Here is a 16,148-nt window from a genome sequence, read left to right as displayed (position 1 = left end):
CTTTGCAGTAGCGGGGTTGTTGGATATAAATGTAGATAAATCCTCAAGGTAAATCGGGGCTGCTGCTTTATTTGGGCCAAAATGTCCTGGTCCTGATGTGTCCGAGTTAGTTGGATTCTACTGTATCCAAGAACACTGTAGGAGGCTGGCAAAGAAATTGCAGAAGCTCTGGCTGTGATACTTGTTTGATTGTTAGTCGTGTGTGAGATGCCAGTAGACTGGATGGAGGTAAAGATTGGTTTTAAGTACAGCAAAGAAAGGCTTGGGAGCTCTTGACCATTAAGTCTAACAGGTAGATCCCTGAAGAAGGGTCTCTGCTGGAATGCTGACTATTTATTCTTTTCTATAAACACTGCCTGACCTGTTGAGTTCTTCCAGCATTCTGTGTGTTGATGAGGTAGTAAGTTACTATAAGGGGATTCTGAGAGATGAGGTGAATCTGGATAGGTGTGGATTAATTACGAGTAGTCAGCATGTCTTTGGGAGGTTGCCTTATGAACTGAAGTGACTTCGTTGATGGAAAAAAAAATAATTCAATGTGGGCATGGCCGTGCTGGAAGGTTAGGTCACGTGGAATCCAGGAAGAGCTGGCTAATTGGATACAGTGTGGTCGCACTGATACGCAACGAGTGAAAGCAACAGAGTCAAGCAGGGTCTGGTTGAACTGTTTACTGTTTCAATCTGCACTTGCTTAAGTGCCCGCTCCCAGCATCCCCCGCTCTTTGCAAGGCGGAAGTGATGTCGGCTTCTGGGCCGAGGTCTGCCCCGCACTCAGAGCCTTCTCGGTTGCCACTGGCTGTGGACTCACCCATGACAGCTGGAGCCAGTTCGCTTGCCTCGTGGGCGAGCCGCCACAACAGAATTAATTTAATGACAGAAAGCAGAGGGCAATGGTGGGAAGTTGCTTATTTAACTGGAGATGCATGACTAGTGCTCCCCAGGGCCCATTATTGCTTGTCATCTACCCCAAAGAATGTACAAGGAATGGTTAGTAAGCTTGTAGATGACTGAGTTGGTGGTATAGGAATAGTCAGCATGGCTTTGTCAAAGGTAGGTCATGCCTTACAAACCTGATTGAATTTTTTGAGGATGTGACTAAGCACATTGATGAAGGTAGAGCCGTAGATGTAGTGTACAGGTTTCCCCCGCCATCCGAAGGTAGGTGGTTCCTATGAAATGGTTCGTAAGCCGGTATGTCCTAAAGCGAAGAAGCAATTACCATTTATTTATATGGGAAAATTTTGTGAGCATTCGCAGATCCAAAAATAACCTACCAAATCATGCCAAATAACACTTAAAATTTAAAATAACAGTAACATACAGTAAAAGAAGGAATGATATGATAAATACACAGCCTATATAAAGTAGAAATAATTTTCCTCAATCATTGCCGTACTGAAAATCTCACGCAAGTGCTCTCGGCGGAAAATCTCACGCAAGTGCTGTTGGCAAAAACACTCTGTCCAGTAACCTTTAAGCTACGAAGCTGCCAAATCATACAAAATAACATAAAAATACACAGCCCATATAAAGTAGAAATAATGTATGTACAGTGTAGTATCACTTACAGGAATCGGAAAGACAGCGAGCACACTGATGATAGTGTGTTAGGCTGAGTCGTCGGAGTTTGGGTGGTGCAGCGGCCCCCACCCTCCAGGCTGCCGACCGATACATTGCCGCGAAGAATGCAGGGGTGCAGCGGTAGCCGGGAGGCAAACAGCACATCTTTAAGAAAAAAGCCAAAATAAACAAGCTAATTAATTAGGTGCCGCCCGGCACGTAAATGTCGGCCCAGATCAGAGGCGACGCAATCGGCAATTATCTCTGATCTGGGCCGACAATTATGTGCCGGGCAGCACCTAATTAATTAGCATGTTTATTTCGACTTTTTTCTTAAAGATGTGCTGGATGCCTCCTGGCTACCGCTTCATTCTCCGCGAATCAGTATCTGTCCGCGGCCTGGAGTTTGGGGTGGTAAGACACTGGGGTGTCGTCTGTTTCCATTAGGGCAGGCAGCTTATCTTCTCCTATAACTACCTGCCTCGATGTCGAAGGTCGAGGCTTGTCGTCTGCTGTGGCTGATGTGGAAAGGCTTGCTTGACTGCTTAGCCTCGCGCATTTTTCTATTGTACGGTTCTTTGTAAGGACTCAATCCATCCTGCAAATATGCCTTAAACCGATGTACCCTTTCAAAATTAAAGTCGTACTTTATCATTACTCATTTGGTTTTGATTGTTAACCTTTCCTCTTCCAATTGCATCAGCTCTTCATCCATCAGTTCCTGGTCATGGGATGCCAAAACCTTTTCAACATCATCTTCGTCAGCTTCCACAAGTCAAACTCATTTTGTCCTTACTTCGTTCACCATGATCGAAACACTTAATTATGCCTAGTTTTATGCTAAGTGTAACACCCGTACGAGCTCTTTCAGGCTTTTCCGATACCTTAGAACTCACCTTGCAAATGGCTGCTCACAGGCACGTGTTTAAGCAATGCCGGCTAGAATGAAGTTCCGGGCGAAGTGACTGCTCGGGGTGCGCGCTGCCTTTTTTATTGCGTGCTGATTTTTTATCGCGCACTGCCTTTCTTCGTAACAGTGAAAGCACCTTCTGTTAGCGAAAACAGGGAACTAATGTAGGTGTTTCGTAACAGTGAAGTTTCGTAAAGCAAACGTTCAAAAAGCAGGGGACACCTGTATATGGATTTTAGCAAGGCACTTGATAAGGTACCCCATGCAAGGCTTATTGAGAAAGTAAGGAGGCATGGGATCCAAGGGGACATTGCTTTGTGGATCCAAAACTGGCTTGCACGCAGAGGGCAAAGAGTGGTTGTAGATGGGTCATACTCTGCATGGAGGCCGGTGACCAGTGGGGTGCCTCAGGGATCTGTTCTGGGACCCCTACTCTGTGATTTTTGCAATTGACCTGGATGAGGAAGTGGAGGGATGGGTTAGTAAATTTACTGTAACACAAAGGTTGGGGGTGTTGTGGACAGTGTGGAGGGCTGTCAGAGGTTACAACGGGATATTGATAGAATGCAAAACTGGGCTGAGAAGTGGCAGATGGAGTTCAACCCAGATAAGTGTCAGGTGGTTCACTTTGGTAGGTCAAATATGATGGCAGAATATAGTATAAATGGTAAGACTCTTAGCAGTGTGGAGGATCAGAGGGATCTTGAGGTCCGAGTCCATAGGACACTCAAAGCTGCTATGCAGGTTGACTCTGTAGTTAAGAAGGCATACAGTGCATTGGTCTTCATCAGTTGTGAGATTGAGTTTAAGAGCTGAGAGGTAAGGTTGCAGCTATATAGGATACTGGTCAGACCCCACTTGGAGTACTGTGCTCAATTCTGGTCGCCTCACTATAGGAAGGATGTGGAAACCATCGAAAGGGTGCAGAGGAGTCTTAAAGGATGTTTCCTTGATTGGGGAGTATGCCTTATGAGAATAGGTTGAGTGAACTCGGCCTTTTCTCCCTGGAGCAACGGAGGATGAGAGGTGACTTGATAGAGGTGTACCAGATGATGAGAGGCATTGATCGTGTGGATAGTCAGAGGCCTTTCACCAGGGCTGAAATGGCTAGCAGGAGAGGGCGTAGTTTTAAGGTGCTTGAAGTAGGTACAGAGGAGATGTCGGGGTAAGTTTTTACGCAGAGTGGTGAGTGCGTGGAATGGGCTGCCGGTGGCAGTGGTGGAGGCAGATACAATAGGGTCTTTTAAGAGACTCCTGGATGGCTACATGGAGCTTATAAAAATAGAGGGCTATGGGTAAAGCCTAGGTAGTTCTAAGGTAGGGACATGTTCAGCACAGCATTGTGGGCCGAAGGGCCTGTATTGTGCTGTATGTTTTCTATGTTTCTATAGTGGACAGTGAAGGAGGTTATAAAATATAGGGGTTTATTAGCCGATTAAGTGTCAGAGTTCAAGTTTAATTATTACACAACCATACAAGGGTATAGCCAAATAAAAGGCCATTCCACTGGGATCAAGGTGCAATATAGCATATAACACATGTGGTTATGAAATGCATACACTCACAGGGAAAAATATAATATAGCCCATGTACCTGAGTGGTGTGACTGTAGTCCTGGACTAGCTTGTTCTTTCAAATCAAATCAAATTTAATTATCATGGATACGGTGCAAACAAGACAGTGTTCCTCTGAGGACAAGTTGCATAACATGCATTCAAAATATCTATTTACCATGTTTTATTGACTGAATAGGACAGATATTGTTGTGGGTGGGCCAGCAGTGAGAGTGGGAGTGTCAGGCTTTGATGAGAAGAGGCTGATGCTAAAGAAACAGGTTTAAAGATTTGGTCTTGGTTGCTCATGGTACAGTGCAGGTAGGGTGGCAGATATGACAGTGGAATGCTCCTGTAGGAGATGAAAATTCATGGAACCTGGTAGTCTTCCTGATGACTACACCTGCGGGAAGTGCAGCCAACTCCAGCTCATGAAAAACTCCATTAAGGAGCTGGAGCTGGATGAACTTAGGATCATCTGGAAGGCAAAACAATTGATGGATACGACTTTTGAGCAGGTAGTTACACCAAAAGTGCGGAATTTGAGGAGTAGATGGGTGAACACTGAGGGAGGTAAAGGGAGAGAGAAGCCAGAGCAGGGTGCCCCTGCACCATTCCCCTCAGCAACAGGTAAACCCCTTTGGATACCGCTCAGGGCATGACCTATCTGGGTTGGTACCCATGATGTAGGCAGGAGAGGAGTAGAGGAGGCTGAAGAGCAGGACCTCCAAGGTCGTAATCTCCGGTTTATTCTTGGGTGGTGATGGTCAGAACAGGAAGATGGCACAAATGGATGAGTGACTGAGAAGATGGTGTAGGGGGCAGGGTTTCAAGTTCTGGATCATTGGAACTTTCACTGGGGAAGGAGTGACCTGTACAAGTAAGATGGGTTGCATCTGAACTGGAGGGGAACCAATACCCTTGGAGGGAGTTTTGCTGATGATATTTGCGAGTGTTTAAACTAGATTTGCAGGGGGTGGGAACTGGAGTGAAGAGGCAGAGGATGGGGTGGTTGCTGTGCAAGTAGAAACAGCTTGTAGGGAGCTTGTAAGGAAGGATAAGCAGATGATAGAGCAAAGATGCACTCAGCCAGATGGTGTGAGATGTGTCTATTTTACTGCAAGGAGTATCATAAACAAGGTGGACGAATGTAGAATGTGGATCAATATGTGGAACAAGGACATTGTGACCATTACGGAGACTTGAGCGTCTTGGGCAGGAATGGCTGCTGAGTGTGCCGGGCTTTAGATGTTTCAAAAGGCACAGCGAAGGAGGCAAGAGGTGGGGAGGGGCATTGTTAATCAGGTATAGTATCATGGCTGCAGAAAAGGAGGAAGCCATGGATGGATTGTCTACTGGGTCAGTGTGGGTGGAAGTCAGAAACAGGAAGGGGTCAATAACTCTACTTTGTGTTTTTATAGACCCCCCAATAGTAACAGAAATATTGAAGAGCTGATAGGGAGACAGATTCTGGAACAGTACAATAATAATAGGGTTGTTGTGATAGGTGATGTTCTTCTTGTGCCTTGCACATTACACGCTTGGGCAATCATGGCTCTCCACATCGAACGATCCCTTGCAGCGTCAATAATATCTCGCACATTTAGATTTGTTAGTTCTTTTAGTGTCCATATATTTTCTTCTTTGCCTTCCTCTTCTGCGTTTCCCAGGCATACGGCCTTGTAATGTAAGGCATTCTATTTTTCCCTCTCTGATGACATGGCCCAGGAAATTAAGCTTCCTCTCATTTAATGTTCTCATTAAAGATCTTTTTGTATGGGAACGTTGGAGTACTGTCTCATTAGTTACCCTACCTCTATATGATATTTTCAGCATTCTTCTAAGAAACGACATTTCTGTTGCTTCTAAGTTCCTTTGGAGTTCTGGTGTTATTGTCCATGTTTCAGAAGCATACAGCAAGATTGACCAGATGTAACATTTTATTAGTCTAAGCCTTGTTGTCATAGAAACGTCTGTTGGTAAAAATGGGTTTCATTTTTTTGGAAGTTAGTTTTGGCAATGGCAATTCTTTTTTTTTGTACTTCTAGCATCTTGTGATATAAAGCTACCAAGATAATTAAAGCTGGTCTTTTGTTCAATCTGTTGGTTACCGATATACAATTGGCAGTTGGGAGTATCCTGCTGTTTTGATACAGGTGCACATTCCTTTATCCGAAATTCTGAAATCCAAAAAGCTCCGAAAACCAAAGTTTTTTTTTTCGCCAACAGCTGACGTCACTCAGGTGTGACGTGGCAGCACTAGCAGAGGCCGCCAAACGTCAGTTGTGGCTCGGCGCTTGTACTGGTTACACGTGCATTTGCTGTTCGCTGATATTTTGTGTTCACTGTTGACTTTGTGTTTAATTTCACTATGAAAATATCAAAAAGAGCTGCAGATATCCCTATGGGTAACAATGAGAAAAAGAGAAGGAATCTTCTCTATCAATAACGCAGAAAGTGGAGTTATTGCAGAAGCTTGATCGTGCTGTGTCTGTGCGGCATCTTACTGAAGAAAATAGTGTCAGAACTACCACTGTATATGATTTAAATAAACAAAGACAAATTATTGAAGTTTTATAGTGACAGTGACGTTCCTCATTTATTCCAATAAGTCTTTTACCATGTGTTTGATTTAGTTCGTTGGAAGCTGTATATTTTTATGGTTTATTGAATGTTTCTGTTGGAAATAAAATTTCTTGTCATTATTCCCTAAACAATACAGTATAACAATTATTTACATAGCATTTACATTGTATTGGGTATTATAAGTAATCTAGAGATGATTATAGTATACAGGAAGATGTGCGTAGGTTTGGTGCGCCTCTGGGTCTTAAAGTCCACAGCACTGCGACAGGTTAATGAAGGCAGGGGTCCTTTTTCGCACTGTGGACTGGTTTCATATTGACAATGTTCTTGCGGACCGGCCGAACGGTGGGGGGGGTGGGGAATGGTTGCCAACGGACAAGAGTAGCAGTCAAATATGTTGTGTTTACCCAAAGAAAGACTACAATGACCATGAAGCCTTGCGCGGGCACCAGTGCGCATGTGTGACATGCGCATGTGTGCACATACCGATTATTTTTCTACAAATCGTTTTTAGCGATTCTGTTTGGGGGGCCGGGGGGGGGGGGAGTGTTAATCACGATTGGAATATTGGTGATAAGTGGCTAATACACTCAATTTCATTTCTGAAATGGTTTATCTAACAAATTTAATATTAAACACACAGCGCATATTTTCCTTGCATGAATATAGCGATAAGGACAGGGGAGCTTGAAGTAAGCGTTGAACGAACTTCCAGTACAAGTGGCAGAAGCAGGTTCGATATTATCATTTAAAGTTAAATTGGATAGGTATATGGACAGGAAAGGAGTGGATGGTTATGGGCTGAGTGTAGGTCGGTGGGACGAGGTGAGAGTAGCGTTCGGCACGGACTAGAAGGGCAGAGATGGCCTGTTTCCGTGCTGTAATTGTTATATGGTTATATAAGTCAATAGCATCATAACATTTTAAGTAACGTTTGGATATTAAACACACAGCGCATATTTTCCCCGTATGAACATATAAAATCATTGCAACGCACCAATATCACTGAATCAGTGGGAGCCCTGGGCTTGTTTTCCTGCAACAAGATGGTCCTATCGAGGGGTGATGGGAGACAGCGATACTCGAATGGGTTCCTTATGTCCGGTCTATTCCTCAATTTAGTTTTTGTTACATTCATCGCAGAGATATGTTGGAAATGGAAGCAATGTTTTCCGTGCTTCCGTGGCTATCTCAGGATATTGAGCTTTGACTTTCAGCCCGCCGTCATTTGCAAGCTCGAGGAGTTGATCTCCTTCCCGCGCTGGCATGGACGACGCGTGCGTAGTGACCTCGCGTGCATAATGGCTCAACAGTGGCTGTGACAGGGAATGAGGAAAGGTGCAGCTGACTCATATCGCCAAATCATATCGTTTTCTCGCATGCTCTGCGGCCCGCTTGTTGAGGACCGCTGAATTAAGGGACTTGATCATACGTTTTTTTTTGTTATCTGGGGCAGTGAGGGGGGGGAGGGGGATCTGAAATCCGAAAAATTCTGAATTCCAAAATGCAACTGGCCCCAAGGTTTTCGGGTAAGGGATTGTGGACCTGTATTACCATACATTTGTTTTTTTTTACAGTTGATGGTTCGACCAAAATCTGCACTTATTTGTACTACTTTTTCTAGAAGGATTTGTAGGTCTTCTGCGGCACTTGCTATTAGGGTGGTATCGTCTGCCTATCTTATTGTTGATGTTCACACCACCAATTTTTATCCCATCTAGGTCTTCTATTTCTGCTTATATTATCATCAACTTTTACCGCCGCCATTTGATTCCAATACAAATTTTGAAGCAGTTGTTGGTCTCTTCCATCAATGTTTAGTTTAGTGAGAATTTGAAATAATTTTTCATGTTGCACTTTGTCGAATGTTTTAGTGAAATCAATAAAACATAAAAAGACATCACTTTGATATTCATTTGCCCCTTCTGAAAGCATTCATAGTATGAAAATTGCATTCCTAGTTCCTCTATCCTCAATAAACCCATATTGCAATTTAGAAGTTTCTGGACTTAACTTGTTTTTAATTCGACTCAGAACAATTCTCAACAAAATCTTTATTATGTGACTCATAAGACTGATTGTTCTATAATTTTCTGTCAATAATTCCAGGAATTTTTGGCAGAGTTATAAGTACTGATTTCAAGGATCGTCAGGCAATACACCAGGCTCATATATGCCATTAAACAGTTCAAAAAGAATATCTATGCCCAGATCTTCTAGGGCTTGTGTCATTTCCACTGACCATGTTTCATGCTTTTCATTGCTTTAGTTATTTCTTCTTTGGTAATAGGTGGGCCAGAATTAGGGTGTTTAATATCTGGGGGGGCTTCCTCTCTATCTTCAAAAAGCTGTTCTATATACTGAATCCACCTTTCACATACTTTTATCTGGATTTGTTTTCTTAATTCCAGTAATTTCCTTAATTTTCTTGTGCATTTCCTTGCTGTTGTTAATATGGCCTTCTACTTCATGGCATTTTTGATTCAGCCTTTCTTCCTTTGCAATATTGCACTGGTCTGGTCTGTCTAGCTCTCCGTATTGCTCTTCATTATTCTTCACTAACCGTCTTTGTTCCATCAGATCTAGAATTTCTTGGGTTATCCAACCCTTGTTGCTGTGTTAGATTTCTTGTACTGGGATTATCTCCTCTGCTGATTGCTGTATAACATATTTAAATCTGTCCCAAATAGGTGTTTCGTTTTTGTTGAGGTGTTCTTCTACAGCTGTTTTGAATTGTTGCTTAAGTATGCTATCATTTTTAAGTTGCTTTCTCTTTTTTTCCATGTTTCAGCTGCTTTAATTTTGTTTTGATGGTAGCTATTACTGCAGGGATCCCCAACCTTTATCGCACTGCGGACCAGTTTCACATGGACAATATTCTTGCAGGCTGGCCAACTGGTGGTGGGGGGTGAGGGGTGGTAGGGTTGCCAAAGGACAAGTAGCAGTCAAATACATTGGGTTTACCCCGAGAAAGACTACAAGGACGATGAAGCCTTGCTCGGGCACCAGTGCGCATGCGTGTACATGTTGATTTTTTTTCCTACAAATAGTTTTTGGCGATTCTGTTCAGGGGAGGGTTGTTAATCACGACCGGATTATAGGTGATAAGTGGCTAATACACTCAATTTTGTTTCTAAAAGGGTTTATCCAACGAATTTAATATTAAACACAGCGCATATTTTCCTGGCATGAATATAGCGATAAGACAATTATCAAGGGAGGACAGGGGAGCTTGAAGTAAGTGTTGAACGAACTTTCAGTAGAAAGTAGGCAGGTTCGATATTATCATTTAAAGAAAAATTGGATAGGTACATGGACAGGAAAGGAATGGAGGGTTATGGGCTGAGTGCAGGTCGGTGGGACTAGGTGAGAGTAGCGTTCGGCATGGACCAGAAGGGCAGAGATGGCCTGTTTCCGTGCTGTAATTGTTATGTGGTTATATAAGTCAATAGCATCATAACATTTTAAGTAACGTTTGGATATTAAACACACAGCACATATTTTCCCCATATGAACATATAAAATCATTGCAACACACCAATATCGCTGAATCAGTGGGGGCCCTGGGCTTGTTTTCCTGCAACAAGACGGTCCTATCAAGGGGTGATGAGAGACAGCGATAGTCGAGCGGGGTTCCTTATGTCCAGTCTATTCTGCAATTTAGTTTTCGGTGCATTCATTGCAGAGATATGTTGGAAATGGAAGCAACATTTTCAGTGCTTTCGTGGCTATCTCAGGATATTTAGCGTTGACTTTGATCTAGAATACCGGCAGGGACGTTATGTCAAACATACTTTTCAGCCTGTCGTCATTTGCAAGCTCGAGGAGTTGATCTCCCTCCCGCGTTGACATGGGTGACGCGCAGGTAATGACCTCACATGCGTAATGGCTGAACAGTGGGTGTGACAGGGAATGAGGAAAGGTGCAGCTGACTCATATCGCCAAATCATATCGTTTCCTCGCGGCCCGGTAGCGCATGCTTTGCGGCCTGGTGGTTGGGGACCGCTGTATTACTAGATGGTGATCTGAATCACAGTCTGATCCTGGGTAGGCTTTAGAATTTGTGATATTATTTCTAAAGCATTCATTGATGGTAATGAAATCTATTTAATTCCTTGTTCCATCTCCAGGGCTAATCCAAGTACACAATCTGCGTGGATGTTTTTTATACCAAGTACTGGTGATCACTTGGTTGTTTCTGACACACCAATCAGTAAACCTTTCCCCATTTTCATTTTTCTCCCCTAATCCAAAAGGTCCTATGATGTTATCAACTCTTTCCTGTCCAACTTTGGAGTTAAAATCTCCAATGACTAGTTTTATATCCTGAGAGTTACATTGCTCGTAAGCACTGTCGAGATCTTCATAAAGCTTGTTGATGCCCTCTTCATCCGCATCATTTGTTGGCGCATAGGTTTGGATTATGCTAAAGTTAAAAGGGTTACCCCTTAATTTAACTAAAAGCAGCTGGTCGGATATCGCCCAATATCCCATAAGACATTGATACTTGTTTGTTTAAAATAATTCCAACTCCATACATATTCTGTTGACCTCCAGAATACATTATCAGAGAACTATTCTTAGTGAATTTGCTACTGTTGGTCCATCTAATTTCTGACAGGCCTAAGATATCAACTTCCAACCTTTTCCCTTTATTTAATGTGTTGTCCAACTTTCCTTTCTGGTAAAGTGTTTTGATGTTCCATGTTGCTACCCTTAGCCTTTCCCTATTGCTTACAGTGTCTGGATGACAGTCTGGTGTCACCTGCAGCACATGACTACCCCTACCAAGCGAGGTGTTGTTCTGTTGATTAGAATCAACCCCATTCACGCTGTTGTCTGGTTTCCTCCTTTTGTTTCTTTCCATGATTGACTAGGCAGAAATTTCAACAGTGGTTTGCCGTTACCTTCTGTTGCTGCAGTGCTCATCTAACTAGAGCATTTGACCTCTTACTGGTGTTCCCGATTGGGAATCATACACTAGATGTCACCCAACCTTTGCTGTTGTTGTGCAAAGACAATCCTCCACCAAAGCTTGGAATCCATCTCCCTGCTGCCGAAGACTTCAGTGATCTTAGGTGACACCACCACAATTGGTCTGGTTATTTTTCTGGTACCGAACACTCGCCATAGACAGAGCTCCTTCAGCGAGACAGGGTGCACCCAGACCTAAGTCCTACGTGAAGGCGGAGTTGTCTTTGGTGGGAGAAGCTATATAATTGCTATTGGCATTTCCTGATATTTAGTCAGGACCAAACCACCCCATACACCCCGAGTGGTGTTAACTTTCATAATATTGACTGCCATCTCCTTAGAGCAAGAGGTTTAGATGGGGTGGAGTTTGTTAGGTGTGTTCAGGAATCTTTCCTGGTGTAATATGTAGATAAGCTAAGCCAGCGAGAGGAGAAGCTGTACCCTGATCTAGTATTGGGAAATGAGGCTGGTCAGGTGTCAGATCTCTCGGTGGGAGAACATTTTGGAGGTAATGATCACAATTCTATCTTCTTTACCATAGCACTGGAGAGGGATAGAAGTAGACAATTTGGGAAAATATTTAACTGGAGTAGGGTTAGATATGATGCTATTAGACAGGAACTTGGGAACATAAATTGGGAACAGATATTCTTGGGGGATTGTATGGCAGAAATGTGGCAAATGTTCAGGGAAAATTTGCATGGCATTCTGCATTGTTATGTTCCATTGAGGCAGGGTAAGGATGGTAAGGTAAAAGAACAAAGGATGTAGAAAATCTAGTTAAGAAGAAAGGAAAAGCTTACGAAAGGTTCAAGAAACTAGGTACTGTTAGAGTTTTAGAAAATTACAAGCGTGCCAGGAAGGAGCTCAAGAATGACACTGGTGAGCCAAAAGGGGCTTATGTGAAGGCCTTGGCGAGCAGGATTAAGGAAATCCCCAAGGCATCCTACAAGTATGTGAAGAGCAAGAGAATGAGGTGAGAGAATAGGACCATTCAGGTGTGATAGTGGAAACGTACATGGAATTGGAGGTAGTGATGTACTTAATGAATACTCTGTTTCAGTATTCACCAGTGAAAAGGACCTTGGCAATTGTGGGGATGACTTGCAGTGGGCTGAAACACTTGAGTGTATAGACATGAAGAAAGAGGACAAGGTAATAATGGCAAGACTCTTGGCACTATGAAGGATCTGCGAGATTTTGGGGTCCGTGTCCGTAGTTGCTGTGCAGATTGACAGTGTTGTTAAGATGTATGGTGTGATGGCCTTCATCAGCCGTGAGATTGAGATCAAGAGCTGTGACGTAATGTTAAAGATGTGCAAGACCTTAGTCAGACCCCACTTGGAATACTGTTCAGTTCTGGTCACCCCAGTACAGGAAGGATATGGATACTGTAGAGAGAGTGTGGAGGTGATTTTTAAGGATGTTGCCTGGATTGGAGAGCGTGCCTTATGAGAATAGTTTGAGTGAACTTGGCCTTTTCTCCTTGGAGTGACAGAGGGTGAGAGAGGTGACCTGATAGGTGTATAAGATGATGAGAGGCATTGATCATGTTTGTTATATGGATAGTCAGCGGCTTTTTCCCAGGGCTAAAATGGCTAACATGAGGGGGCATGGTTTTAAAGTGCTTGGAAGTGGGTACAAGGGGGATGATCGAGGTAAGTTTTTCCATACAGTGGTGAGTGTGTGGAATGCACTGCCAGCGACGGTAGTGGAAGGGATACAATAGGTTCTTTTCAGAGTTTCTTGGATAGGTACATGGAGTTTGGAAAAATAGCGGGCTATTCTGTGGGGTAATTCTAGGCAGTTTTTAGAGTAGTTTACTTGGTCGACACAACATTGTGGGCTGAAGGGCCTGTAATGTGCTGTAGATATCATTGATTCTCTGAGACAATGTTGTTTGCTAACTTGCGTCTGAATCTTTTTTTCTCATTATTAAAGCTGACATTAGTTTGGCAGAATGGGGTCGGAAAGCAATTGAAATTGCCGAAAATGAGATGCCCGGCTTGATGATGATGAGGAAGATGTATGGAGATACCAAACCACTCAAAGGGGCTCGAATCGCAGGCTGTCTTCACATGACTGTTCAAACAGCTGTACTAATTGAGACTCTTGTGGCACTTGGGGCAGAGGTAATATCCAGGAAAACCATAATTTTGATAATTTCTAATTTCAGTCAAGATTTCCGAGATTTTTAAAACTTGGTGTTGTATTGTAGTAAGATTCTAATTTTGCCAGCTGTGATTTCCCAGCATTCTCTGTTCTTTGAGATTCCAGCAGCTGCTGCTCAGTGCCAACAGTATTTTCCTTGGCTGTCGTTGTTATTAAAGCTCCAGAGAGGTGAGCTGCCAGTTCTCATCCAGTAGTTTGTCAATATAGAACATAGCACAGTACAGCACAGGAACAGGCCCTTGGCCCACAATGTCGTGCCGAACCACCTAAAAAGTAAATCAAAATCATCCAAAAACTAATCCCTCCTACCTGCAGAATATCCATATCCCTGCATCTTCCTCACATTCATGTGCCTATCAAAACTTCTCTTAAAAGTCACTATTGTATTTGCCTCTACCGCCAACCAGACAGTGCATTCCGGGCATCCACCACTGAGTTTAAAAATAAACTTTCCCCTCTAATCCTCTTTGAATCTACCCCCTCTCACTTTCAATGCATGCTATCTGGTATAAAACATTTCTATCCTGTCTACTCTATCTATCCCTCTCATAATCTTATAAACCTCTATCAAATCTCCCCTCAGCCTCCACCACTCAAGTTGGTCCAGTCTCTCATAATAGCACATGTCCTGTAAACCAGGTAGCATCCTGTTTAATCTCTTCTGCACCCTCTCCAAAGCCTCAACATCCTTCATATAATGGGGTGACCAGAACTGTTTGCAATGCTCCAAATGTGGCCTAACCAGGGTTTTATAAACATAAACACAAGGAATCCTGCAGATGCTGGAAATTCAAGCAACACACATCAAAGTTGCTGGTGAACGCAGCAGGCCAGGCAGCATCTCTGAGAAGAGGTACAGTCGGCGCTTCGGGCCGAGACCCTTCGTCAGGACTAACTGAAGGAAGAGCTAGTAAGAGATTTGAAAGTGGGAGGGGGAGGTCCAAAATGATAGGAGAAGACAGGAGGGGGAAGGATGGAGCCAAGAGCTGGACAGTTGATTGGCCAAAGGGATATGAGAGGATCATGGGACAGGAGGCCCAGAGAGAAGGAAAAGGGGGAGGGCGAGAAAAAACCCAGAGAATGTGCAAGGGGTATAGTCAGAGGGACAGAGGGAGAAAAAGGGGGGAGAGAGAGAGAGAATATGTGTATATGAATAAATAACAGATGGGGTATGAGGGGGAGGTGGGACCTAGCAGAAGTTAGAGAAGTCAATGTTCATGCTATCAGGTTGGAGGCTACCCAGACGGAATATAAGGTGTTGTTCCTCCAACCTGAGTGTGGCTTCATCTTTACAGTAGAGGAGGCCTTGGATAGACATATCAGAATGGGAATGGGACGTGGAATTAAAATGTGTGGCCACTGGGAGATCCTGTTTTCTCTGGCAGACAGAGCGTAGGTGTTCAGCAAAACAATCTCCCAGTCTGCGTCGGGTCTCACCAATATATAGAAGGCCATGTCGGGAGCACCGGACGCAGTATATCACCCCAGCCGACTCACAGGTGAAGTGTCGCCTCACCTGGAAGGACTGTCTGGGGCCCTGAATGCTGGTAAGGGAGGAAGTGTAAGGGCATGTGTAGCACTTGTTCCGCTTACAAGGATAAGTGCCAGGAGGGAGATCAGTGGGGAGGGATGGGGGCATGAATGGACAAGGGAGTCATATAGGGAGTGATCCCTGTGGAAAGCGGGGTGGGGGGGGGGAGGGAAAGATGTGCTTAGTGGTGGGATCCCATTGGAGGTGGCGGAAGTTACGGAGAATAATATGTTGGACCCGGAGGCTGGTGGGGTGGTAGGTGAGGACCAGGGGAACTCTATTCCTAGTGAGGTGACGGGAGGATGGAGTGAAAGCAGATGTGTGTGAAATGGGGGAGATGTGTTTGAGAGCAGAGTTGATGGTGGAGGAAGGGAAGCCCCTTTCTTTAAAAAAGGAGGACATCTCCCTCGTCCTGGAATGAAAAGCCCCATCCTGAGAGCAGATGTGGTGGAGACGGAGGAATTGCGAGAAGGGGATGGCATTTTTGCAAGAGACAGGGTGAGAAGAGGAATAGTCCAGATAGCTGTGAGAGTCAGTAGGCTTATAGAAGACATCAGTAGATAAGCTGTCTCCAGAGATAGAGACAGAAAGATCTAGAAAGGAGAAGGAGGTGTCAGAAATGGACCAGGTAAACTTGAGGGCAGGGTGAAAGTTGGAGGCAAAGTTAATGAAGTCAAAGAGCTCAGCATGCGTGCAGGAAGCAGCGCCAGTGCAGTCTTTTATAAACATGAGCTTTTGACTTTTAAACTCAATGCCTCGATTAATTAAACAAGCATTTCGTAGGCTGCCTTAATCACCCTATCCACCTGTGTAGCCACTTTCTAGGAGCTGTGAACTTGAATCCCAGGATCTCTGCTCAGCA

The 16,148-nt window shown here is 43.9% G+C and overlaps 1 protein-coding gene across 1 annotated transcript in view; it reads left to right on the top strand.

Annotated features, from left to right (window-relative positions):
- The window catches only part of ahcy (adenosylhomocysteinase), a 114,003-nt gene that overhangs the window by 12,141 nt on the left and 85,714 nt on the right, over positions 1-16,148 (top strand). The window contains exon 2 of the mRNA XM_072244999.1: positions 13,525-13,715. Within this exon, the coding sequence (XP_072101100.1) occupies positions 13,525-13,715 (191 nt within the window). The remainder of the gene's footprint in view (positions 1-13,524; positions 13,716-16,148) is intronic.

The sequence above is a fragment of the Mobula birostris genome, chromosome 2 (genome assembly GCF_030028105.1).
Source record: "Mobula birostris isolate sMobBir1 chromosome 2, sMobBir1.hap1, whole genome shotgun sequence".
Classification (NCBI taxonomy): domain Eukaryota; kingdom Metazoa; phylum Chordata; class Chondrichthyes; order Myliobatiformes; family Myliobatidae; genus Mobula; species Mobula birostris.
The sequence above is the reverse complement of the archived record's forward strand: the minus strand, read 5'-3'. Positions and strand labels throughout refer to the sequence as shown.